We start from the raw sequence: 26,796 nt of genomic DNA, 5'->3' as shown, positions 1-26,796 counted from the left end.
TTCAGATGTTTTCATATATTTTAGTATTTTGTTTACAAGAGATTGGCTGAACCTAAAGCTGTTTTGCCAGATCTATAAAGTACTGTAATACACACATGCTACTCACAAGATATTGTTTTGAGTATAGACTTTAAAACAAGCTAGACGTGTAATAAAACCTCTCATTGTAAGTAGAAGCACACAACTTCTGCCCAATCAATTGACGTAATTACAATTGCAGTGTCAAACCAACCACAAAGAGGGGAAGGAGTTGATTTGAAAAAAGTGAGAAAATGGAAAGCAGAGTAAGCAAATGAGAAAAGGAAGTAATTTCAAAAAGTAATTTTAGCCTTTTAGAGACAGAAAGATCATACTATAGACCCACATGTGGATACCTCAGTACTACACCATCAAGTCATTTATACTGCACATAATAGCCACAGTGAAACCATGTGGTATCCAGTCTTGGGCCCTATGTTTGTGGACACCGTACATTACCTCATCTGTTTGACCTCTGGTAGAGCCTATATCCAAAGGCCACTCATTCTGGACAAGCTGTCATTTGTGGTTCGAACAACCTTAGCAGCAGAGATCTGTAGGTCAATCTCCTCAGAATAATACACGCTCTTAGCCCTGGAGGAATATTCTTGGTTCCTCGTGGAAACTTCTGTGATGCTACATTTTCTTGACTATATGTTTGGAGCATTCTGCATACCCTAATGACAGACAACGGCCCTTCCATTTAGTAGAGGGAATGTTTTCATTTTCTCAGATATATAGGAGTGAGACTCAATAAAATCCTCATGACAGTGACAAGATGTTGAGGGTAAAAGTTGGTATCAACAGTGAAGAAGGTAGTCTAAAGATCCATATTCAATCGGACTAAGGCAAATCAAGGGAACCGTCCAGAGGGTGTTGCCTAGTGTAGCTGCTTTTATTGGTAAAACAAAACTTCACAGTTCTCAATCAGTGCCCAGTGTCCTTGTATTGCCTGTCTATACCTATTTATCTCTGTAATCCGCTGGCTTGGGACCAGGATGTAAGACACGAGAACGGTCTCCTCTGCTGCTGAAAGACCGCTGTATGTAGTGAGCTTAGGCAGACGTTGGTAATTGACATATAACCGAGTGGCATGGTAGAGTTTCAAAGGCACTTGGATACTGAATCAAAATCCTGCAGGGCTGCACCGCCCTGTAAGCCCTTTCAGATACTAGTGTCTTTGTGAATGACCTATGTTGTACTGATTCTGCCCCTGAACTCTCCTCGCTCACTCCCAGCAAGGAGTTGCTGGTCATGCTGATAGGGTGGGCTGGAGAACGCAAGCCCAGCATGCACTAAGACAATAAATGTGTTCCTGAAGAACACTACTTCGAAGCTCTGGCAACTCAGAAAAGGGTTTTAAATGTGAATTATCCACATTTGATACAGAGATTTTTTTAGGCCAAAAGTTCCTTGGCAAGTCGAGGACCCTAAAACTGTGAACTCTGATGTTACAACCCTGTACCTTACGGTCAGTGTGTGTAAAATTCCAATAATGTGTATAGAATTCCAGCAAAACCAGTTCTCATTGTATATTAATGTATACCCACCAGTGTGCTTAGATTTGAAGATTTTCCTGATATTATGTTACTTGAAGCCTTTCCATAGTGGTACATCTTGTTTGCATTCCCATATGAGCTAAGAACGCAATTATTTCGTAAAATAATGTCCCTTAGTACATGTGAAGAAACTTTTCTGGTGTCGTTAGCAATGAAGAATAGCCTGAAATGTGTATGAATCTGCATCCTTGAACAAAACTTTACATAAATGTGTACAATAGAACACCCCAATTGCAATAGACTGTCTTCAGTGTCACCCACTCACTATTTCCCCTGTACTGCATGTTGTAAGTCTTGTTTCAACAATGAGTTTTAATCAACTTCCCAACATCAATTGATGTGAGTATGTATCCCATTGATCTCCTTCCTCTGGAATCTGTATATATTCCTTGTTCTTCTGACCACTGGTGCATTTTCATCAGGATTGTTCTCAATAGTTTAACTTCTATAGCAAACAATGTCCCCATTTCCTAACACTATAGTGTGTCTTCTGAAATCAAAATTGTCTCTTATGATTGAAAATGATCAAACATATGTGAATTAGCTTTAAAATCTGAAGGAAGCAGTCATGTGAAGAGTGACTGCCTGACCCCTGAAGGACACTCCTACTATCAGTTCCTGAATCACAGAATGCTTGACTATCATTTTCTACCTGGTAGTTCTGAAATGTGTGTGTGCGCAAAAGTGCCATTATTCCTGATTCCCTTCTGACCCTTTGGGTGGCAACTCAGCTGTCCATGTGAGGAGCAGAGTTGAACCAATACAGACCGTATGTGATTAGTAAATTGTATATTTGGTTCAAGTGCCCTCTGGGGCACTGTTCGTACTTTACAACCTACAAACATGAATAGTTCAGCCCATAGGCAAGTGGCGACCTCTTTAGTTTCAGTATTGTGCATCACAAACAATCCTTCTCTGAAGCAGCCTGGTGGTGCCACTTTACTTTAAATAACCGGGCTATTGTCTTCGACAATGCTTGTTGGCAAAGGCATTTATACATGTGTCAAGGCTCGTAAATGTTCAATTAGAAGAGTGGGATGCACACCTTCTTATGTAAAGTTATTATAACTTGTCAAAACATAATTCAAGAGTGCCTGCTGTTTGGAAAGGTGCCAAGCATGACATTTAAGAATGGGGCGACATCTCACCCAAACCAATCGTACAGCTAAACTGTAACGACCGTAACCATCCATTATACAATTTTTTATTTGTTTATTTTAACTTCCTAGTACTCCTTTGCTTCGTCTTCTTCAACTTTCTTTCTTTTTTTGTCAGTATTTCAAATCCACATGTGGAATATAAAATCCCATTTTTCATGTTTCTAATATTCAACCTGTGTCCATCCTGACCTCTTGAAAGAACACGATTAGTGCCAAGTTCATTTGAAGCAGTGTTTATTAAATAAAAACCCCCAATGTATTTCGGGCTGTTTAAAGCCCTTCGTCGGGGGTCACTGTAAAAATACAATAAAACAACATCAATTAACATTCAATGCCATGTTGTACCATCACTTGATTATATGCAGATTATCATCAACCAACAATGTGTACAGCTTCAAAACATTGTAAACAATTAAACCCCTTCACAACATCATGTCTAGTCTTCCGTTTACCACATAGCGCGTCATTACTTTCTAGCCAAATCGTGTTAAAAATCTCGATCCTTTATCCTGTTGTACTCCAACATTCACATATCTATACTTTATGCCAAGCGGTATATCAAACCTTTCCGTTCCCCTCCCCTCCCCTCCCCTCTATCCCTGTTCAATCAGTACTAACCTCATTCTCGCTTCCGCGTCAGTGTGCGACATATCACTCAATGCGCTGTAACTATCCCTCGCTAGCCTCATCTAACTTTTCATTTCAAATTCATATGCATTGGTGCAATCACTGATCCTAAATACTTCTTCTTTAAGCGTTACCACATGCTTATACCCCTTAATTTACATATCCCTCTTCTCAATTCCCATACCTGCTTCATAGCGTATAAAATCCCATGTCCTCATTTTCGACCAAACTAACAAGGTTTACATCCTCCCCTTTTAACCTGTTTCCATACTGCCTCCCAATTGGCTAACTGAACGCTTTTCCCGCCATAGTGGTAACGCGAATGCTTTCACTAATTACTGCTGTTTTGAGCGGACTTCATTACCCATAATTCAACTTGTTAGCTGTGAATCTGTCACCAACAGTCAACTGAAAAAACATAATCAATTAACAGTAACATTATTGCTCCATATTATATATAAGTCGTGTGCGTTTTTGAATCCATGTCCTTATGAATAAACGTCATCTTCCGAAATTTAACCTCAATGTTTTTCCAGCCGTGTGGATTTTTGCTTTTTCATTTTTTTCTCATTTCTTCTCCTATTTAAACTCGGCGGGTGCAATGCCAGTCTTGGGCAATAAGTATGAATGTTCAATTAGAAGAGTGGGATGCACACCTTCTTATGTAAAGTTATTCCAACTTGTCCAAACATAATTCAAGAGTGCTTGCTGATTGGAAAGATGCCAAGCCCAACTGGCACCTGACTATATGAATGACATTTAAGAATGGGGCGACATCTCACCCCAACCAATCGCACAGCTAAACTGTAGCCACCGTGGCCATCCATTATACCATTTTTTTATTTGTTTATTTTAACTTCATAGTACTCCTTTGCTCCATCTTTTTCAATTTTCTTTCTTTTTTTTATCAGTATTTCAAATCCACGCGTGGAATATAAAAGCCCATTTTTCATGTTTCTAGTGTTCGACCTGTGTCCCTCCGGACCTCTTGAAAGAACACGATTAGTGCCAAGTTTAATTGAAGCAGCGTTTATTAACCCCTTCGCTGTGGCGCAATTCTGCCGCAGCACTAGGGGGGAGGCGGGGCCGAGCAGCGCTCGCATGCTCATAACGGAGCCGCTCCGTCACGAGCCTCGGTTGAGCTGTGCTCATGATGGAGCGGTTCCGTCATGGCCCTGCCCGCTCAATGGAACGTCCAGCGCAGGCACGGAATTCGTGCCGCGCAGGCGCGCCGAGCGGGGCATGACGGAACCGCTTCATCATGAGCACAGCTCAACCGAGGCTCATGACGGAGCGGCTCTGTCATGAGCATGGAAGCAGTTAACCCCTTGCATGCTGATGACGGCCCCCATCCGTCATGCACTACGGCGCTCGTGTGCTGAGGACGGCTGGGGGCCGTCATAAACCCACCCACTTCCGATTTTGCCGCACAGGCGCAGAATCGTGGCAGCATACAAGGGGTTAAATAAAAACCCAATGTATTTCGGGCTGTTAAAAGCCCTTCGTCAGGGGTCACTGTAAATACACAATAAAACGACATTAATTGACATTCAACGCCATGTTGTACCATCACTTGATTATATGCAGATTATCATCAACCAACAATGTGTGATGGCCACGGTGGCTACAGTTTAGCTGTGCGATTGGTTGGGGTGAGATGTCGCCCCATTCTTAAATGTCAAGACTCGTACATGGGCACAGCCAGCAATATTGGAACTCTTGCTATTAAAGGAAATACATTTCAAAGTGCATGCATGCCTCATGACGCGCGTGTTGTGACATGCATGCGCATGCATCCTAACATATGGCAAACATCTTTATTTTACTGTTCTACCATGGCAGAAAATGGCAATGTACATTAAAATGGTAAAAAGGAAAATGAAGGGGCACAAGGGCAGCAAAAAAGACACAAGCAGTACAGCACAATTTGACAACTGCCAGCCTTTAGATAAAACATTTCTTTTGAAGCAGAAAATTAAGAAAAAGATTTTTAAACCACGCGCAGTTAGATTGGGAACTGGGCAGGAAGCTTTGGGGGATTGCGAGAAAAGAAATAACAATGTGTGTGCCAAATTGTGTCTCTGCCTTACAAATACGAAGAAAAAATAATAGCTTCACAAATATAGACTGGCTTACAAACTATAAGATGCTCAAAATATGCTGCTATACGTAATTACAAACAACAGTGTGTGTCAGTCCTTATACACTACCTAAAGGCCCATGACACATAATTCAGTGCAAATAAAAAAGTAGTCACGACCCTTGAATGCCTAGAACCAAACTATGACAAATCCAAATCTTATTTGAGAATCGACTCGTTCACTAATTGGGGTTAAATAATCGTTTGTATCACTCTAGGTCAAAGAGCTGAAGTTTCACTGTTTGATTTTCAATCATTGGAGTATTGTCGTCTCACGATAAATAAACGTCAACGGGATCTGCAGAGGGTTGTGAGGTGTTTTTTGCTTCTGAAGAAAATCGGATCAGAACACAGGCAGGGTTAGTGCAGACTACTAACAGAGCTGAGCACTCGGCATGCACAATATGTTGTCGCGCAGTAAGAGGATGCGCCTGGGGGGAGAAAATTGCCTCTCTGTGGTGAGTGCCCGTGAGGGGGCTGCTTCTCACGACCTCTTTGAGTGTGTACTGGGTACTCAGCAGTTAGACATGGGAGTTTTACACTCTTTCGGACAGCCAAGCACTTGCAGCTGTGCCTCTGCTGTAACGTCTCAAGTCCCTCAGGAAGTGCTTGCTTGACATCATTACTGAGCTGCGATCGTGTGAACTTCGAGAGGGATTCGAACTCGTCTCGAGAGCTGCCGCGTGCTGAGCTTTCCTTCCGTCAGTGTTCAGACTGCGTATTATCCAACTCAGCTTCGGTTGCTTCCCTGATAATAATAAAGCAGCTGTGTAACTCGCGTAAATTTAGGCGGCCAAACACACGCAGGTACTATTAGTATCCTGAAAGAAAATGCAGGTTTGTGTTACGTTCCTCCTTGTTTACATGGCCAACTCTACAAAAATGCTCCACGTTACATACACTTAAGAACTAGTCGATTTGATAAAGAAGCGTTTTTTTAATATCACCTACTCTGCCCATCTATTTAAAGCAAATACAAAGAACAGTTTTATTTGTGAAATGGTATACTTTTTAAATATATTGTAGCATTTTAGTGCTAACAACACGTCTTAAACAACACTGGAATCCAAAGACACTTACATTTTTTTTAGATCTAGCAGGAGTCAAGATCCTTTGGCCTACCTCAGTGTGAGTGACGGCATTCCATTCTTGCACACTGCGCACATATCTGCACAATATGGAGTTTTCGTCAGTACCAGGAATGATTGGTGCGGTGTGTGGGTGTGTTTTAAAATGAAAATAAAATGCGAATGTTGAGGGCTCCATTAAAGACAATAAAGTGGTTTGCCGCTTATAATGGCTGGTATTAACCTTCTGCTCCAACATTCCAATGATTGTCTTTGTATTTCTCCGTTTTTATTAATTTAGAGCCTTTTACCGTCAGTGGGTGTAATGTTCTAATAGATATATAGCCCTTCTGCTGTAGGCTATACTGGTTGTTTAAGGCACTCTCAATCGTTATAGGCTCGGGTTCACAACTTAGAGTGCTTAGTTTGAAGAATTCCCAAAAAGATGCCACCCTAAGCATGAGAGGCATGATTGGAGTCTATCATTGAAACATACATTGGCTGTAGTGAGGTCATTTATTGGCAAGAGCTCTCGATATAATAATCAGAGCTTTCAATCTGATTCTTCTTGGGCTCAGGAGCCAATTACGGTCAATTCGATGACCTGCAATATGAGGAAATCTGTGTAAATTACAGATGAGTATGGAAGCAGCGTTTGGGCAATTTCTAGATAGTGCTTAGGATATTGTGGAAGCTCTGTCTATAGGGTATTGCTATAGTCTAGAGCAGTAGCGGTAAGTGGTGGGAGTGCTGCCAGGCGGTGTTGTAGCGTGGGGGAGGGGCAGGGGAGGGGGTAGTATACTACAGAATACAGACAAATACAGGTAAGTTAACATGAAAATAAATAAAACAAATTTTGTGTGCGCACTGCATTGCCAAATGCGATGCAGTGTGCCCAACAAAATTAGTTTTATTTATTTTCATGTTTACTTACCTGTATTTGGCCTTATTGCATAGTTTACTACCCCCCACCCTGCCCCGTCCCCTCCCCACGTCGCAGCCCGGCAGCTCTCCCACCACTGACCGCTACTGGTCTAGATGGACATTGAAGAGTGAGTGCATGACAGTTTACAGGTTTATGGAGTAAGAATGTCCAAGATCTTTCTAAATGACTGTAGAAGTGTGAAGCAAGTTGAAGATGCGGGTGAACTTTAGGATTTAAAAGTTGCTCCAAGGTTTCTAGCTGCGGAGATAGAAGTATGAGGTTTTCCAAGTTCTGTGGGCCACCATGCTGGTGGCCATATTGTGTTGGATGTCTACACAGTAGTTTAAATCACTTTGCAGCAAAGACGACCTACCTCCTTCCATATAAATATTTAATGTTTTCATTCATCATACCGTGTTATATTGTAAAGAGTGTTTTACTGAGCTTTAATTGAAGGCTTGTTACCCATGTCATGTTAAATGCCCCCCCTAAAAAAAAAAATTAAAATGTCTCCAAACGAAATATGGCCCTTGGTAATATCCTGGATACCTCCCCTTACAGAGATATGAGGTAATTTCGTTGATGGCCATTAAACCAAATCTCACTCATAATAAGCCATAGCTAACTGTAGAAAAGGGGCTGTAGTACTTTTAATCCTTGTGGATCATGATTTGTTTTCATAGATGGTCAAGCACAATAATTTCCAATTGATGAACAGCGATAATAGTCTGAGCACATTTTACCATAAACTAGTAAACATGAGCAGCCAGGGTGGTGTAGTGATAATTAAATGTACCTATGTTACAATGATATTAGAGGATGCTTTAATCTGAAACCAAAAACACTATTTGTTCTCTTTTTATTTTCTCCATTTAACAATTAAAGATCAAACACAAACACATTTTCAAAGTATCATGCAACTCACAGCATTGAAATGTTGGTGATGTTACTGGAGAATGACTCCAAATGAGTGCCAGCAGATGAATCATAATATATATTTGTTGATTATTGGTTTATTGCACGAATGAATGAATGATAGATTTATAAAGTGCACGGCTTCTCCGAGGAGTGCCCCGGCACTAGCATGTGTGTGCCAAAATTACAATAGAGTCCGAGAAAAACCACAGAGAGTGAAATGACATTGCTCTAGATAGGGGAGGGTTTTCTAAGTGACAAAATCACCCAGTGACATTTCTTTGACTGAGAATGTAATGTTCACATCGAGCAATTGAAAACACAATATTTGCTATAATAATGTATTGTATGTGTGGGTCATCTAACCACTGATATTATGAAATGACCCCATCCTGATGTTATTTACGTAGGTCCACCAGACAAGATCCAGCCTCCTACAAAGCCTCTACCCACGGTACCCCCTCATCGCTCCATCCCTCCGATAGACCCACGGAAAAATGACCGGCAGCCTAAGCCACCACGACCACCCACTGGAGACAAGCCATCTTACCCTGGAGCCAAGCCTAACATCTGTGATGGCAACTTTAACACGCTTGCTATTCTTCGAAGGGAAATGTTTGTTTTCAAGGTAGGAAATGGTGGATTTTGTGATTTACGATTTAGGCCCTCATTACGGGTTTGTCAGAATAGGATAGAGTATTTAACACAGGTAGTAAATGCCATTATCCCATGCTGAGTTATTCAGCACGTATGGAAAATACCTCCTGTTCTGAGTTTTTAAAATGAAAATCGGGCATAACATGTGGAATCGAGTTTTAGCACACTTAATTGTACATGTTTTGCCTTTTTTGCAGACATTTTCTTTCAGTAGATTTCAGCAGGGTTGACCTACATGAATTTATAAGGGGCAAACTGCAAGGGTGTAATATTTATAACACAACTTCTAATTTAGATCCCTGTGCAAACACGTGTTCACATAGGGATCGGAATTTAGCCCTTAACTCGAAATGAGGGTCCGTGTGACTACATTTTTATTAAACAAAAAACGCTCACAGTCCTCATGGCTCTGGTTCCCAGCAGTCAGTCGTTAGGCATTTCAACAATAAGCAGAACATGGCTCCAATCCTAACATGTATGTTTTTTTTGTTCTCCTTTGGGGACACATTTATGTTGGCATTATCTTGGTAAAATCAAAAGGTAGGGCAAATAAGTATGCCGTGCCACACACACACCGTGCCCTCTAAGGCGGCAAAAATAGGCTCCACCCATATTCCAGTAGGTGCCAGGAGCTTCCCTACTCTAACTGTGGGCAGGCAAGGCAGGCTGGAATAGTTAAAATGTTTAGGGGTTCCAGCCAGCTCCTGGCTACTAGAATGCACCTGAAAAGACCACTCTGCAGTAGCAGGGGTCAGTGGCAGCCATGTTGGGGGTAGCGAGCACCTGCACCTAGCATTGATTTTAATACTCACAAGGCCTATACAACTTTATTACGAGGGGGGGACATCCAGAATTCGGGGAGTGAAAAGCGAAAAATTTCAGGGAAAAGGGCCAAGTCTAACAAACACAATTCGGTCCTTTAAAGTATTCAGCATAGATTCATTATGAGTAAAGCTTGGCCTCTTACTGGCTCTAGGGAATCTCTTTGTATCCATTGAAGTTTTCTCTTTGTTTGAGCGATGGAGTTTATTTAACTTTGTACCGTGTTTGACTTACTGTGTGGGATGTTTGTCAATTCGAAATAGGGCATCTCATCTGACACGAAAAGAATCACAGGGAAGTGTGTGAGGCTTCTGGGTTGTTTTGTTTGTTCAATATCCATCAGGTTGACATGTTGAGTTATATTTATTTATCGCTCTATGCATAAAACAGAGGTTGGCGCATTACGGTGAACATCTAAATCTTGCCTTACTTTCAACTGACAAAGAAAGTATAGCATGAAGATTTGTTACTTAACATGTCAAGCGGATCCCCTAGACTGCAAAATTTCAACAGTCCATCAATTTCTTCAGAATAACCGAATATTTCATTTCACACATCCTTCTTGGAGCAACAGCCTTGCTTGTACTAGATAACCATTGATGATAGGTATTTTAAAATCATTATTTTCTATTAAAAGTTCCCAAAAAATACAGCATAAGCCAGGAAAATGGCAAATGTTTGCCAGACAACCTATTAATTTAACATGCACCCACTTTGTTCAATGGTGTAGTTTTATTCTTTTTCATTTGTTAAATACATACAATGAATCGTGTTTGTTCACTCGGTCAGGAAAATTTGACTTGCATTCCAAATAGTAGTTCTGCACAGATGACTACATTGTTACATTAATATGTATATTACATTTCCACCTTTTATCGTATGTTTGTGATTTGCCCTTTCATATTTTTATAGGTAATTTATTATCTGCAACTTAGTTTGTTAAACTTAGATTAAACGGGGGAAAGAATTGTGAGTATTAGCAGCCATGCCACAGCACCATCCAGCAGGCAAACTCCAAATGCGGGGTGATACATAAAAAATGAAACTAATGAATGTATTGTTGATGGAAAGCACTGACTAGCTATTAAACATATGTTTACGATATGCAGTAATTTATTGCAATTGAAATTGAAATTGCAATGAAACCGATGTCATATGGGGGCGGGTCATTAAAATACGGCACTTATTCAGCACATGACATTTTCTTTTGTTTGGCCTGCAGACTCCCAGGTGACGTAGGGTCATTTCAGCTGTCTTTTATTTGCAGGCTAGCAGCCGGATATTCATATGGGATAGTTCAAAATCTAGGGAGATTACAAACACCAGAACGTATATGGCCATGAACCCCAGTGATAATGAGAGAGGAGCAGCCCAATTCACAAATTATGTAAAGGGATTCTTTATTAATGCACGAAATCTAGGTTACAAGGGATTGTTATAACCATTAGTCAAATCAAGTAAGGCACAGTAGGTCCAAAAGGATAAATGACCCTCACCCATCCTATGTGGAATGCATCATCATCAGATTTCTCACCTCTGACTGGAATACATCATGGAAGGGGTCCAATTGCCATATTGACCCATGGTTGAGATGCTGTAATGAGAGCAAAGTGTGTGATTTGTAGTCAGAGTGAGCACAAAGAAGCCATGATAGTTTAAAAGTGTGTAGAGGACTACCAATCTGATCTACTTTAATTTGTACCCACCACACCTCTTCCCTCAATGTTCTAAAGAAACAGGTCAATATCTCAGACCCTGCATTATTATAGCAAAGCTACTTCAGTGCTTCGCAAATCAATTCCCTTTTTCATCAGGAGCGGTTCTATATATACACCCCCTGAAAACAGTTAGGGCCTAATTGCAATGCGGTTCCGACCACAATTGAAGGGTCCGACCGGTGCTTTCTGATGGGCTCAAGGAGCCCGTGGTCGGAAAAATGCAAAAACCACAGTTGATGGACAGAATGCAGAACAATGTCATACATTCACCCCAGTACAGAGATCTGGGCCTAAATCCATCGTTTTTTTGCACTCCACACCACTCCAGTTCAGACATGGCCATATGCAAATCAGTCTGACCCTGTGCCTCATAGGAACAGTCCAGCCCGAACTGCAAAGCCATGCCTTCCCTGGACCGGAAACAAGCTTCCGAGGACCGGTTTCTGGCATTCCAGCCGTCTTCAGCCTGGCTTGCTTGAATCCAGTGGTGTGGAGAGCATGGGACTCACGTCTGAGCATACCCATCCCATTCGGGGTGACAAATGCAAAAACCACAGTTGATGGACAGAATGCAGAACAATGTCATACACTCACCCCAGTACAGAGATCTGGGCCTAAATCCATCGTTTTTTTTGCACTCCACACCACCCCAGTTCAGACATGGCCATATGCAAATCAGTCTGACCCCGTGCCTCATGCCAAGCCATGCCTTCCCTGGACCAGAAACAAGCTTCCGAGGACCGGTTTCTGGCATTCCAGTCATCTTCAGCCCAGCTTGCTTGAATCCAGTGGTGTGGAGAGCATGGAACTCACGTCTGAGCATACCCATCCCACTCGGGGTGACAAATGTAAAAAGCACAGTTTATGGACAGAATGCAGAACAATGTCATACATTCACCCCAGTACAGAGATCTCGGCCTAAATCCATAGTTTTTTTGCACTCCACACCACCCCAGTTCAGACATGGCCATATGCAAATCAGTCTGACCCTGTGCGTCATAGGAACTGCCAAGCCATGCCTTCCCTGGACCGGAAACGAGCTTCCGAGGACCGGTTTCTGGCATTCCAGCCGTCTTCAGCCCGGCTTGCTTGAATCCAGTGGTGTGGAGAGCATGGGACTCACGTCTGAGCATACCCATCCCACTCGGGGTGACCAATGCAAAAACCACTGTTGATGGTCAGAATGCAGAACAATGTCATACATTCACCCCAGTACAGAGATCTGGGCCTAAATCCATGTTTTTTTTGCACTCCACACCACCCCAGTTCAGACATGGCCATATGCAAATCAGTCTGACCCTGTGCCTCATGGGAACAGTCCAGCCCGAACTGCCAAGCCATACCTTCCCTGGACCAGAAAGAAGCTTCCGAGGACCGGTTTCTGGCATTCCAGCCGTCTTCAACCCGGCTTGCTTGAATCCATTGGTGTGGAGAGCATGGGACTTACGTCTGAGCATACCCATCCCACTCGGGCTGACAAATGCAAAAAACAGAGTTGATGGACAGAATGCAGAACAATGTCATACATTCACCCCAGTACAGAGATCTGGGCCTAAATCCATCATTTTTTTGCACTCCACACCACCCCAGTTAAGACATGGCCATATGCAAATCAGTCTAACCCTGTGCCTCATGTGAACAGTCCAGCCAGAACTGCCAAGCCATGCCTTCCCTGGACCGGAAACAAGCTTCCGAGGACCGGTTTCTGGCATTCCAGCCGTCTTCAGCCCGGCTTGCTTGAATCCAGTGGTGTGAAGAGCATGGGACTCGCGTCTGAGCATACCCATCCCACTCGGGGCGACAAATGCAAAAACCACAGTTGATGGACAGAATGCAGAACAATGTTATACATTGACCCCAGTACAGAGATCTGGGCCTAAATACATCGTTTTTTTTGCACTCCACACCACCCCAGTTCAGACATGGCCATATGCAAATCAGTCTGACCCTGTGCCTCATGGGAACAGTCCAGCCCGAACTGCCAAGCCATACCTTCCCTGGACTGGAAACAAGCTTCGGAGGACCGGTTTCTGGCATTTCAGCCGTCTTCAGCCCGCTTGCTTGAATCTAGTGGTGAGGAGGGCATGGGACTCACGTCTGAGCATACCCATCCCACTTGCCGTGACAAATGCAAAAATCACAGTTGATGGACAGAATGCAGAACAATGTCATACATTCACCCCAGTACAGAGATCTGGGCCTAAATCCATCGTTTTTTTGCACTCCACACCACCCCAGTTCAGACATGGCCATATGCAAATCAGTCTGACCCTGTGCCTCATGGGAACAGTCCAGCCCGAACTGCCAAGCCATGCCTTCCCTGGACCTGAAACAAGCTTCGGAGGACCGGTTTCTGGCATTCCAGCCGTCTTCAGCCCGGCTTGCTTGAATTCAGTGGTGTGGAGAGCATGGGACTCACGTCTGAGCATACCCATCCCATTCGGGGTGACAAATGCAAAAAACACAGTTGATGGACAGAATGCAGAACAATGTCATACATTCACCCCAGTACAGAGATCTGGGCCTAAATCCATCGTTTTTTTGCACTCCGGAAAGGCATCATTATCCCTTAAGGTTGGCATTTCGCTATCGGGATGATGATATTAGTTTCTGACAGCCTTTCCATGTTGGCCTTTCTTACATGTAAATGCTGTTGTAATGTGACATTGGGGGCCCCTAGCAGGGCCCTTTCCCCCCCTAGCCATCTGAATCTGGGCTTGGAGGACACCTATGGTGTCTCCCTGAACATCATAGGGGGGACACCATGAGGTGCCTGCCACACGGTGCAGGGATGTTCGCAAACTCCCACTTCTCAATGTGAGTTTTTGATGAGGGCAGTTTCCGCCCACTGCACAAGCTCCCATTGAGAAATGATAGTTTCCAATCGCACATGGTGCAGTTGGATTGTAACTCGGTGCGCGGAACTGCTGGCTTGTCGGGCGGTTCCTTAACTTAAACAGTGTCGGACGGAAGCAGCTCCGACTGACATCGTAATGAGGGACATAGTGTGATTTATCAGTCACTCATAGAAACACCACAAAGACGCTTAAAAGTGAGATTGTCAAAATAATGCAGGTCCTAATAAGTGAGATGCAATGGCCCACAGCTGATGCACTATAGTCACGTCAAGGACCCTGCCGTGGGAAACTTAGAGTCAAGGCTAATGAAATGCTGTAAAGTGATGTTACTAAGTTTTGCAAACTCATTATTGGATTTATTACCCAGTCAAAGCGTTAAAACTGATTCTTAAGCCTTTGAATGTTCTAGATGATAAAACTCCATTAATACCACAACCATCTTTGTGGTAGATTCAGAAACAGTTGTTGCCAGTAGTTATATTTAGGACCAAGTTTCCCTAGGAATTTTTTTGGCTTAGCTAAAAACTTTGGGGCCACTTGGCAAATCTTCATGAATTTTTCAAAACTAGTTTGCAAGTCACTTCAGCTGCTGCCTGGAAAGTTTTGTGATGATTCCGCAGACGGAGATTGAGAAAAAGGGGGTGGGGGTCTAAAAATGCATTTCCCCACTGCACTTTCCTATAGGGGCTTTAGACATGGTTACAGCTCAAACCGCTAAATGGAATGACACCAAACTTGCCAGGAAGCTAGATCATGGTCCAGAAACAGTGGTGTAAATCCGTTGATTAGTTTTGAAGTTATGAAAGAAAAAAGATTTACGTATTTGTAGAGAGGTGGACCACCACAGAGGATCCACAGATCCCCGCGCCAACAGCAAGGCTATGATTGGCCGGCCGTAACCTGAAAGAAAAGCTGCAGCTGCCATTTTGTCAATCGCGACACTGTTCCCGGGGTGGGGTAAATATATTGTAAATAGGATAATATGGGCTAGGATAGAAGTATCCTTCTCCCATGCGGCTGAAGTAGGGGTCTGTGAGTGTCTCCTCATGAGCATGAAATAGTCCAAAACCTTTTTATTAGGTGCATTAGGATCCGTGGATGCACAACGTTGCTCAGCATGGCCTCCATGTAAATCTGCGATAGATCTACAGATCCAGGTCGCACTTTTAAAGAAACACACCCATACAGCCATGAGCACACCCACTCAGAAACCCAGAGTAATACTCACACACACAATCGCAGACCTACACAGGCACTCACACACCCACCCACACCACCACTCACACACCCACTCACACACTTGTGTAGCCACTCACCCACTCACAGACCCACACAGCAAGTCACAAACACACTCACACTCACTCACACCCATCCACACACTCACCCACACACCCACTCACACAACCATACAGCCACTAACACACCCACTAAACCATTCATACACACAACCACTCACACACCCATACAGTCACTCTACCCCCACCCAGAAACCACTCACACACCCACACAAATTCACACACCCACTCAGAAACCCAGAGAGGCATTCCCACATCCATGTACACACCCATACAGCCACTCACACACCTAGACAGCCACTCAAACACCCACTCAAACACCCAGGTTACAAAAATGTTATAGTTAGGAAATAGCATAAAAAATGGTAGAACTTCACTGAAAAAAACAAAGGGAACAGGGACGCTGCAGTTAGAAAATGGAATTAAAAAACCCAAACAAAGGTTACAGGGACATTATAATTGGGTTAAGATTTTACACCCACAAAATCATAGAAATTCAGCAGTCATAGTTACTATAACTCGTGCCCTAAAGTAGCTATAACTTACACCCTCGCCATGCACTGCTAATTGCTCCATATATTACATCACTCATGACTTCTTCTATGACATCATTGATAAACTCAATGCAGCGTTTGCAGTGAAATTATTGAAAAAACTTTGCATTGCATGTATTGTACATATACATATTCAAATTGGTTGGAAAAAGACAGGAGTGGAAATTGGTCCCTACACTTTCACTTTGTGTATATATACTTATACAAGGTGGTAGTGCATAAACTTATTTTCACTCCTCCATTTCACAATCACCTTTAACACATGCACTCAAAGCGTACTCTGTACAAAGCAGCAGTCTTCATAACTGAAGAGCCAGCACAGTGTTACAAACATCAGCTAATAAAACAACAAAGTGTGCTTTTTTTTTTTTAAAGAACCCCGTGTAAGTTTTGTTTATGGAAGGTGGGACAAACTCGCACTTACCTGAAAATTCAAACTACTGTATCAACTTATGAGTACATGCTTTGCTCCTTTAGCAGCCAGAAACGTTTTATTAGTGAACATTTGAGAACAAATTAATGTTGAACACATAGACCCACATGCATCAAGCACTTTTTCATTCGCAAACGGTGCGATTCCTTAAAATCGGCCGTTTGCGAATGCAAAAGTGCTTTTTGGGATGCATGAAGCAATTTTAGAATTCGCAACATTGTTGCGAGTTCTAAAATTGCGGGTGCTTTTAAGAAGTCGCAGATGTGCGACTTCTTAAAAGCAATGCATCATTACTTTGACAAGTGGAAATTCGCAATTAGGGTTCCAATATTACCGAGTGGTTGAACCACTCGGTAAATTTGGAAAAAGTGTTTAAAATGCTTTAAATGTTTTTTTTTCAACATTCATGTTTCACACACACATGTCCTTAGGACATGTGTGTGTGAAACATGATGCGAAAAATACATTTCAGGGGTGCATGGGGGGGTCCTTTGGACCCCCCCCCTGCACCCATGAAATTTTCTAAGTGCCACTCGCAATTCCCATTGACTCCTATGGGCCTTTTGGCCCATAGGAATCAATGGGAATTGCGAAAATTAACTTAAGAATTCGGTATTCATTTGGGATTCAGTAAAAATTGCGATTTTTACCGAATCACAAATGAATACCGAAAATAATGATGCATAGCATTTTGCACTTCTTAATTTGCGATTCCTTATTTTTCGCAAATTAGGAAGTGCAAAATGTCACAATGATGCATGTGGGCCATAGACTGTAATGTTACTATGACATATAGAAACTTAAAAGAAAACAGTGGATTTCAAGAATTCTTTTAGTGCATTTTTGGAAAATGAGAAGTAGGGTCATTGCTTGCTTGTCCTGTTTAACCCATATATGCTCAGAACAAAGTGGTCTTTCTCCGTAATGCATAATTTTTGCAGCATCATGAAACACTAAAACCCAACAGACCAAAAAAAGCATCATACAAATGTAATGACTTACAGGAGTTTTATTTTTATTGACATGAATATCAATAATATTTCATTTTATTTATTCTTTAGTGTTTGATTAATTAAAATCTTACAATGTCATAACAAGCGTTCCAGCTATAAAAGTCCTGGTTTAAAAAAGAAAAATTGAATAAGTAATAAAAACATGAGTAAACGATGTAATACTTTTTAATAGATTACATTTGATAATATCAGTTTCATAATACTATTTACATATTTATATAGATCATACAGTACATGTCAATTTAATTTTGCTGGTCTAGGTTTGTTCCAGTTCTTATTAAAAACTTTACAAAAGCTGAGTTCAGTGTTATATCATCAGAATGTAAACACTTACTCAAGGCCTGCCTGCAAGTCCGAACTCCTCGTGCATTAAAATGTCCCTTAAGAATAATTGCATAGAAGACAGAGCGACAATTCCTCTGTTCTTAACCACGGCATGAGATGACATAGGCTGGATAATGCACCAAAACAAGGTTTTATAAAGATTTCTTTGTGGTTCAGAGACCATGGGGTTTCCAGGTATGGTTGTACTTTCACTTTTGTGAAACCATTCAGACGTGGCTAGGCATGTTTTCTTTTTACAAAAATGTCCTTATCCATAAACAGCATAGATGTTTTGTTATTTTGTTCATAGATTTTTTGAACGATTCTGTAGTTATTGAAGTGTTTCAAAAAGGAGTCGCTGAGTATTTATCAAGTGCAGAATGTAAATATTTCGAGACATGTGATTTCCTATTTACATTTTATTTCCTGCACAATATTTGGGACATTTGATTTAGGTTATCATTTTTTATTCTGTCCATACTTTTCAAAATTGGCCTTGTTGTGTGAGTAATTGGTTAGTTAATCTAAATTCCACTTTTATCTGAGCCGGCGATGCATTGTGAGGAATCGTAGAACTGTATAATTGTTTACATATTTTATACTGTACATATGCAATATGATTCAAAGTAATTCATAATTGAAATCTGCCAGCTGAAGGTGCCGTAGTCATAAAATGCAAAAACAACAATTGATGGACAGAATGCAGAACAATGTCTTACATTCACCCCAGTACAGAGATCTGGGCCTAAATCCATCGTTTGTTTGCTCACCACACCAACCCAGTTCAGACATGGCCATATGCAAATCAGCCTTGACCCTGTGCCTTATGGGAACAGTCCAGCCCGAACTGCCAAACCATGTCTTCCCTGAACCGTAATCAAGCATCCTAGGACCGGTTTCTGGCTATCAGCCGCCATCAGCCAGGATAGCTTGACTCCAGTGTTGTAGAGAGCACAGGACTCACGTCTGAGCATACCCGTCCCACTCGGGGTGACAAATGCAAAAAAAACAATTGATGGACAGAATGCAGAACAATGTCATACATTCACGCGAGTACAGAGATCTGGGCCTAAATCAATTGTGTTTTTGCACTCCACACCATCCCAGTTCAGCCATGGCCATATGCAAATCAGTCTGACCCTGTGCCTTATGGAAACAGTCCAGCCCGAACTGCCAAGCCATGCCTTCCCTGGACTGGAAATAAGCTTCCGAGGACCGGTTTCTGGCATTCCAGCCGTCTTCAGCCCGGCTTGCTTGAATCCGTGGTGTGGAGAGCATGGGACTCACGTCTGAGCATGCCCATCCCACTCGGGGTGACACATGCAAAAACAACAATTGATGGACAGTATGCAGACAGTGTCGTACTGTCACCCCAGTACAGAGATCTGGGCCTAAATCCATGTTTTTTATGCTCACCACACCAACCCATTTCAGACCTGGCCACAGGGTCAAGACTGATTTGCATATGGCCATGTCTGAACTAGGGTGGCTTGGTGAGCAAAATAACAATGGATTAAACCCAGATCTGTGACTGGGGGTGAATGTTTTGCCATTGTGCAACATTCCGTCCATCATCTTGTGTGTTTTGCTGTGCATCCTATGTGGGAAGGGTATGCCCAAACGTGGGTCCTGTGCTCACTAGGGCACTGGAGTCAAGCTATCCTGGCTGAAGACATCTGATAGCCAGAAACCGGTCCTAGGATGCTTGAGTACGGTCCTGGGAAGACATGTCTTGGCAGTTCGGTCTGGACTGTTCCCATGAGAAACAGGGTCATGGCTGATTTGCATATGGCCATGTCTGAACTAAGGTGGCTTGCTGAGAAAATAACAATGGATTAAACCCAGATCTGTGACTGGGGGTGAATGTTTTGCCATTGTGCAACATTCCGTCCATCATCTTGTGTGTTTTGCTGTACTCATAAAATGCACATGCAATTGAATATACAAAAACCTATGACTATGCAAACAGTGTCTTACTTGAATCCGGTGTGAGGTCAAAAGTGACAATGTGTCATACTCTTCTGCCATCCATTCATGTCAAGAGTTCAGACAAACGGTCTAAAATTGTAGATATTTCGACCTTTCTGTCTGAAAATCCATAGGTGAGCAGGAGGTATAAAGTGAGAGCTCGTCAGGCTGTACATTCCATTTAGTGAGCCACTCATTGAGCCTATCATAGGCTACCACTAGAGTTAATCTGTCCAGAGCGATCTTTTAAATTCCAGAAAGTGTGGTTTTAGAGTAATGGCAACTCCACTATAGTGCACCTTTTAATTACATCAAGAACGGCAAAAATACTCGGATCAGCAGAGTTCCTGTGCATCTTGCCTTTCATAATTCAGTCAAGTCAGTTAGAAAAAATAACTTCATCAAAAAAGCGACCTAGAGTTAAAACCCTCTACATATGTTTTGCTATTAAACCTGACACCTTTGACATGGTATTCCTACTAACATTTTGCAATCACTACCCTGTTTTTCTTGGCATTAGCTCGGTGCTGTTTACCCCTACTAAGCAGTGGAAAGGTGCATGTGCTCTCTCCCTTAAGCAATGTAAAATTGCTATACCTAATTTGCACATTAAATTTACTTTGTCTCAAGTAAATTATACTAAGGGTACCCAGGTCCACTAAATTAAATGATTCAAGTGGGCTTCAGCACCAAATAGGCCACCCACTGAAGTAGCACTGAAAAGCGTCTTAGGGCTGCCACTGCAGCCTGTAATGCAGTTTTAAACTGACATTTCAACCTGAAAAAATAAAGCCTTTCCCAGGCCTAAACCATCGTTTTAAATACTTTTAATGTACTTGTAAGGTAGGCCCTAGAAGCTCATCAGACAGATTACATAGTTTTTAAACAGTAGGACACGTACTTAAGTTGTACATGTCCTACCAGTGAAAAACTCCCAAAGTCGTTATTCACAGTGGCAAAGCTAACTCTCCCACAGTCTAATACTGAGTTACCTTAGTTCACCAAGCGCCTGTTTATAATATCAGTGGAGCAACTGCTGGACCGTCATTGCAGCGGTCAGGAGAATGCCACCAAACCTCCGACATCCGCATTCCGATTTTACTGCCGGGCTGGTGATGTTGTGATGATGGTGCCATGGCATCGGCATGCTTCAGCTCATAGACAGCCTTCAGCACATGCCACCACAGTGGCACCGCCACTTGCACTTCGGTGCACTGTGTACCATACACCATGTCGTGGCTGGCATACGGTGCACGCACTGCAGTGCAAGCGAAGGGGGCACAACATGTGCCCCCATGCACCCACCTCCTTGGGCAAAATCACCCTGGGGCCTTGTTTAGGCCCCTTACTTGCCTTTTTGCCCACCTTTTTCATGGCAGGGTTCCTGCCATGAAAAGTTCGATCGAAATGAAGGTCATGCTCAGCACACTGGTGCCAGCATTAGCATCGCTGCCATTGATCACTGCTTTCCCCTCTGCCACCACCGTCTGATCCAAGTTCCTGGTAGTAGCAACAGTGTTGTGCTGCTTCAACTTCCATGGTCATGATCTTTCGATCAGACTAGCTGATTCCTAGCAGATGCCCAAGGGCTGCTGGACATACAGGTAGTTTTTTATACTGTTTTAGATATGGTATTTTAGTAACAAAGTTTTATAGTTGGAATTCTTTTACTACTTGATTTTAGAACCAAGAACGATAACAGCCTGCACAATCATTTTTAAACTTCCTCCTCTGCACGCACTTATCCTACCTGATTTACACTGCACCGCCCACTTCTGGGGGTCTTTCGCGCTCTAGTGGCGCCTGAGCCATATAAATCAAACATGCTGCAATGGACGGCACACCAATGCCAAGCCCATCTGCTCCCATCCGAGCCCGACCGGGCCCAGGGGCCAGACCCCCTGCCGGTTTGAACCGCGGCCTACAGATTAAATATACGGCGGAAGAAATAATAAAACTAGCACCGCTAATTTCGAACGGATTTAAACATAAGGTAGATGTTGATAAAGGCACGTTGTCTTGCAAGATCTGCCATATGAATCTGAGACTGTTTGATGTTGATATACAGCAGACGGAAAAGCTGTCTTGCATTCTGATGAACTTTCGATCTCTAGCTAAACATACATTTGAGATCGCTGATGTACTGAAGGATAAAAGGCCTGATGCTATGTTTCTTAGTGAAACATGGCTAAATGAAAGCTCCACCCCTGATATACTGGATGCACTTTCAAAAGGATGCGAGATAGCAAGACAGGACCGAGCAAGACAAATAGGGGGAGGAATAGCAATACTTTACAAATTTCTTATGAAATGTTGTATAAATGAAGCAAACATTGAACAGTGCGAGGCGCTCTCCTTCTCTCTCTCAGTAAAGTAACAGATAAGGACACTATTGTAGTGTAGTTCCTATATTCCCAATAGGCTCTGCGCATTGGAATAACATAAATAATAGTTTAGACGTAGGACTGAAGTCGACTAGGTCTCTATTGAATATGTTAGACTTAATTGTGATTCCAGCTAGCTCAGAGGTCACTAGAAACTTTCTCGAATACACAAGAAGGGATTAGTTTCTGACAACCATATCACATGACAATTTTGTTCCCCAAGAATAAGGAATATATCTCCAGAGTCGCGGAAATAATAGATGGCTATTTCACTCAGTCAATCGTGCATGCTTCGTTTCACCAGAAGTGCAGAGAAATAGAGAGACGGGCTTTTTCAATAAAAAGGATATTTATTGAGCAGTCTTCTTTCTCATGCAAGATAAGTTAATTGCTACAATCGTAATACTTGCTATCAAGTAAAGTGCGTACAGTAAAAGGAGTATTATGAAATAATACTGTGAAAAGCATTTATATGGTTTCTAAACCATAAGATACATAAAATAGATAAAATACATACAATGATAAATAATGACTAAAAGTACTCAACTGGTGCATCTAAAATACGCCTACCCCGGTGTACCTAACCTAATTCTAGTACAAGAGAAGAAGTAAGTGAGGTGTAGCTTAAGTTAAATAGTTTCTGCCAAGAATCTCTCCAAGAATTCTCTATGGGTCTAATCGGCTCCGTACCTTGGTCATAGAATGAAGGAGGCCTTGTACCTCTCGCTCAGGACTCGATCTCCCAGTAACCCGCAAGGGTAGCAGGGAAACACTGGAGCTGGATTTCTCGGCAGGAAAAAAGACAGCGTCTCTCTCAGTGCGTCAGCAGGGCGGGTCGGCTTCCTTCGCCACTCGCATACAGCAGGGTGTCGGGCAAGTAGTTAGTCGATCTGCTCCAAAACCACTGTGTGTTTGCTAAGGCAGATGTGGGCATATTGATACCTGGAAGGTGCCGAGTTTGACGTAAGGGTGGACATAATAACGTCACTAAGAACTCGAAGTTCTTTACACACTCCAGGAGTTCTGGGACAAATCAATACTGAAGCAGGGGGAAGTCCCATACTGCTGAAGACCGGTTGTCTTCAAGAACTCGTTGTACTCTGGGAGCTTAGTGGAAGTAACCATGCCGTATTTGGACTGCATTGGCTGTGTCTAAATATGGTTATGATTCTTATTCCTATATGAGGATATGATAAGCTTTATCTATATAATAGCATGAATCGGGAAAATTACACTAGAGCCCTAGATACGTTACAACACTATAGCTGGCTTCCTGCTCTATTGCCCACCTGGCCCAACTACTCAGTTCACAGTGAGCCTAGGAGAAAGAGTGATACACAGCAATACGCCACAATAAACTTCTGGTCTTAGGGAACCTAAATATACACTTTGATGAAACTGAAAATCATGAGAAGCAAACCGTGTGCAAAGACCTTAGAATGTTTAATTTAGCTCAAAAGGTTAGCACGCAAACACATCAAGCTGGCCACATCCTAGATCCAATCTTTTCCAACATAACAGATCTCGAAGTTGGTGTACCCTTGCCAGTCCCATGGTCTGACCACCATATAATCCCTTTCCTTATTCCTTGCCAGTCCCATGGTCTGACCACCATATAATCCCTTTCCTTATTCCGACTCATTGTCCCACTGCTGAAAAATCTAAAAACATAATTACCCATAGGAAATGGGTCAATTTTAACACTAATGTGTTCACACAGGCACACATTTTTATTTTACCTGATATGGATAAGGACATAAATTCAGCCAATCAACAAGTGGTAGCATGGATAACAGAAGCTCTGAACGAAGTAGCGCCATGGACCACAACTAATACCAAGAGGGCAAAGGCGTTGGCACCTTGGTTTAATGAGACATTAAGGATAGCGAAACAAAAGTGCAAACAGCTAGAACGCAGATGGCATAAAAATTACTGCACCAAAACCAAGGAAGAGTTTAAAAAAGAACTCAAAACATACCACACAATAATTTAAAAAGTTTGCGGTGCGTTCTATACTGGGAAGATAGAAAAAGCTAAAAACCCTTCCAAAGAAATGTATATGATTTTGAAATCCCTACCGTCAGCTGAAAATCTAACCAAACCTCATATTTCCACGGAGGAGTCCTGCAATAAAATCGTGAAACTTTTCACAGCTAAAATAGCTAAGAGCTGCAACACTTTCTCCATGGAAGCACAACAGGGCAGAAGCAACGATTGCCCTACGGCAATGATATTTAAGGGAGAAACCATAGAAGAGTTTAAGATGCCAGAATCAGATGAATTGAGAAAGCTAGAGAATGGAATAAGATCCGGATCCCCGATAGACCCAGCTCACCCAGAATTGTTGATGCAGGGAGAGAATTGCACTTGACACCTGATATCTGAGCTAATCACCCGCTCCTTCCAATCGGGAGAAGTTCCCTATGAATGGAAACAAGCTATGGTTCGCCTTTTAAGGAAAAAGCTGCATATTGACCAGTCAGTACTTGAGAACCTGCGACCCATCTCTCTGCTACCTTTTTTTGAAAAAATAGCAGACAAGGCTGTGAATATATAGCTGACCAATCACTTTGACAGATATAACCTAATGCACCCCTCACAATCAGGTTTTTGAGCTGCACATTCCACGGAGATAACCCTCCTCCTGGCTACGGAAACCTTAAGACAGCACGCGGATGAAGGCTACACAGCTGCGCTGATCTTGCTGGACCTCAGCGCAGCTTTTGACACCATATCCCATGGCCTCCTCCTCCAAAGATTAGAGACGAGTAGAGTTAGGGGCATGGTCTTGCAATGGATGATGTCCTTCCTGTTGTCGTGAGGTTTCCAGGTCACACAAGACGCCCATACATCCAAGAACTTTCCCCTGTTCCAGGGCGTTCCCCAGGGTTCAAGCTTAAGCCCCACTTTGTTCAACATATACATGGGACCACTTGCCACTATTGTGGAAGGCCACAAAGTGTCTATTGTGTCCTATGCTGACTACACTCAGCTTATCATCACACTGTCCCAAAACCCAGGAATTACCGCCCACCGGTTTTCCTGATGTATGGAAGAGTTAACAGCGTGGATGTCTAACCACTGTCTGCAATTAAATGGCAGCAAAATGGAAGTGATTATAGTGGGAAAAGCGCCATCTATCTGGTCATCGTGGTACAAAAGGGGGTGGTGATGGACGGAGCATCTGAATCAATCAAACACTCACACCCAGTCAAAAGATCTGGGTAAAATCCATCACCGTTCTTTAGCCCACTCTGGGGTGGCAGAGTGGGCTAAAGAACGGTGATGGATTAAACCCAGATCTTTTGACTGGGTGTGAGTGTTTGATTGGTTCAGATGCTCCGTCCATCACCACCCCCTTTTGTACCGTTTTTGGCCGCCATAAGTGTGGCAGGGTATGCTCAGACGTGAGTCCCTTGCTCACTTTGCCACTGGATTCAAGCAAGCCGGGCTGAAGACGGCTGGAATGCCAGAAACCGTGTCTCGGAAGCTTGTTTCCGGTCCAGGGAAGGCATGGCTTGGCAGTTCGTGCTGGACTGTTCCCATGAGACACTGGGTCAGACTGATTTGCATATAGCCATGTCTGAACTGGGGTGGCAGAGTGGGCTAAAGAACGGTGATGGATTAAACCCAGATCTTTTGACTGGTTGTGAGTGTTTGATTGGTTCAGATACTCCGTCCATCACCACCCCCTTTTGTACCATCTATCTGGTCATCAGCATGGTGGCCTGAGACACTATACTTCCAACTCCCAAAACAGAAGTAAAAAATCTTGGAGTCTGGCTCGACTCCAATCTGACATTTGAGAGTCAGATTCAGAAAGTCACAGCAAATGCTTGGGGACACAAAAGGTCCTGAGGAGGGTATTCGACCTATTACCTGTCAATGCCAGGAAAACTATAGTGCACGCCGTGGTCACCTCTCAGATTGACTACGGAAATGTCCTATATTTAGGCGCATCAAAAAGAAGAAGAATGAAACTGCAATCAATACAAAAAGCAGCACATCTAGTGCTGAATCTACCAAAAAGAACATCTGTATCAAAAGCCCTAGCCAAACTTCTCTGGCTACCGGTTGAAAAGAGAGTACTGTTCAAGACAGTGTGCCATTGCCACCGTATTCTGGCAAATAAAGGACCACCATACCTTCAAACAATGATAGCTGCCTATACACCCAGCAGAAACCTGAGATCTGAAGGCAAAGCATTAGTAAGAATTCCTAGAATCAAAAAGGCTAGGATGGGCGGTCGTTCCTTTAGATTCCTGGCAGCCAAACACTGGAATACTCTGCCAGTTGTAATAAGAACAGAGCCCAGTGAAACGACCTTCCGGAAAAAGCTAAAGACAAGGCTCTTCCCAC

At 42.8% G+C, this 26,796-nt stretch overlaps 1 protein-coding gene across 2 annotated transcripts in view; it reads left to right on the top strand.

Moving 5' to 3' along the window:
* The window catches only part of MMP16 (matrix metallopeptidase 16), a 514,191-nt gene that overhangs the window by 364,562 nt on the left and 122,833 nt on the right, over nt 1-26,796 (top strand). For both annotated transcript variants that reach the window (XM_086965967.1, XM_086965966.1), the window contains one exon: nt 8,822-9,039. In XM_086965967.1, coding sequence (XP_086822093.1) covers nt 8,822-9,039 — 218 coding nt within the window. The remainder of the gene's footprint in view (nt 1-8,821; nt 9,040-26,796) is intronic.

This window comes from Lissotriton vulgaris, chromosome 4_1, assembly GCF_964263255.1.
Source record: "Lissotriton vulgaris chromosome 4_1, aLisVul1.2, whole genome shotgun sequence".
NCBI classification, from domain to species: domain Eukaryota; kingdom Metazoa; phylum Chordata; class Amphibia; order Caudata; family Salamandridae; genus Lissotriton; species Lissotriton vulgaris.
The sequence above is the reverse complement of the archived record's forward strand: the minus strand, read 5'-3'. Positions and strand labels throughout refer to the sequence as shown.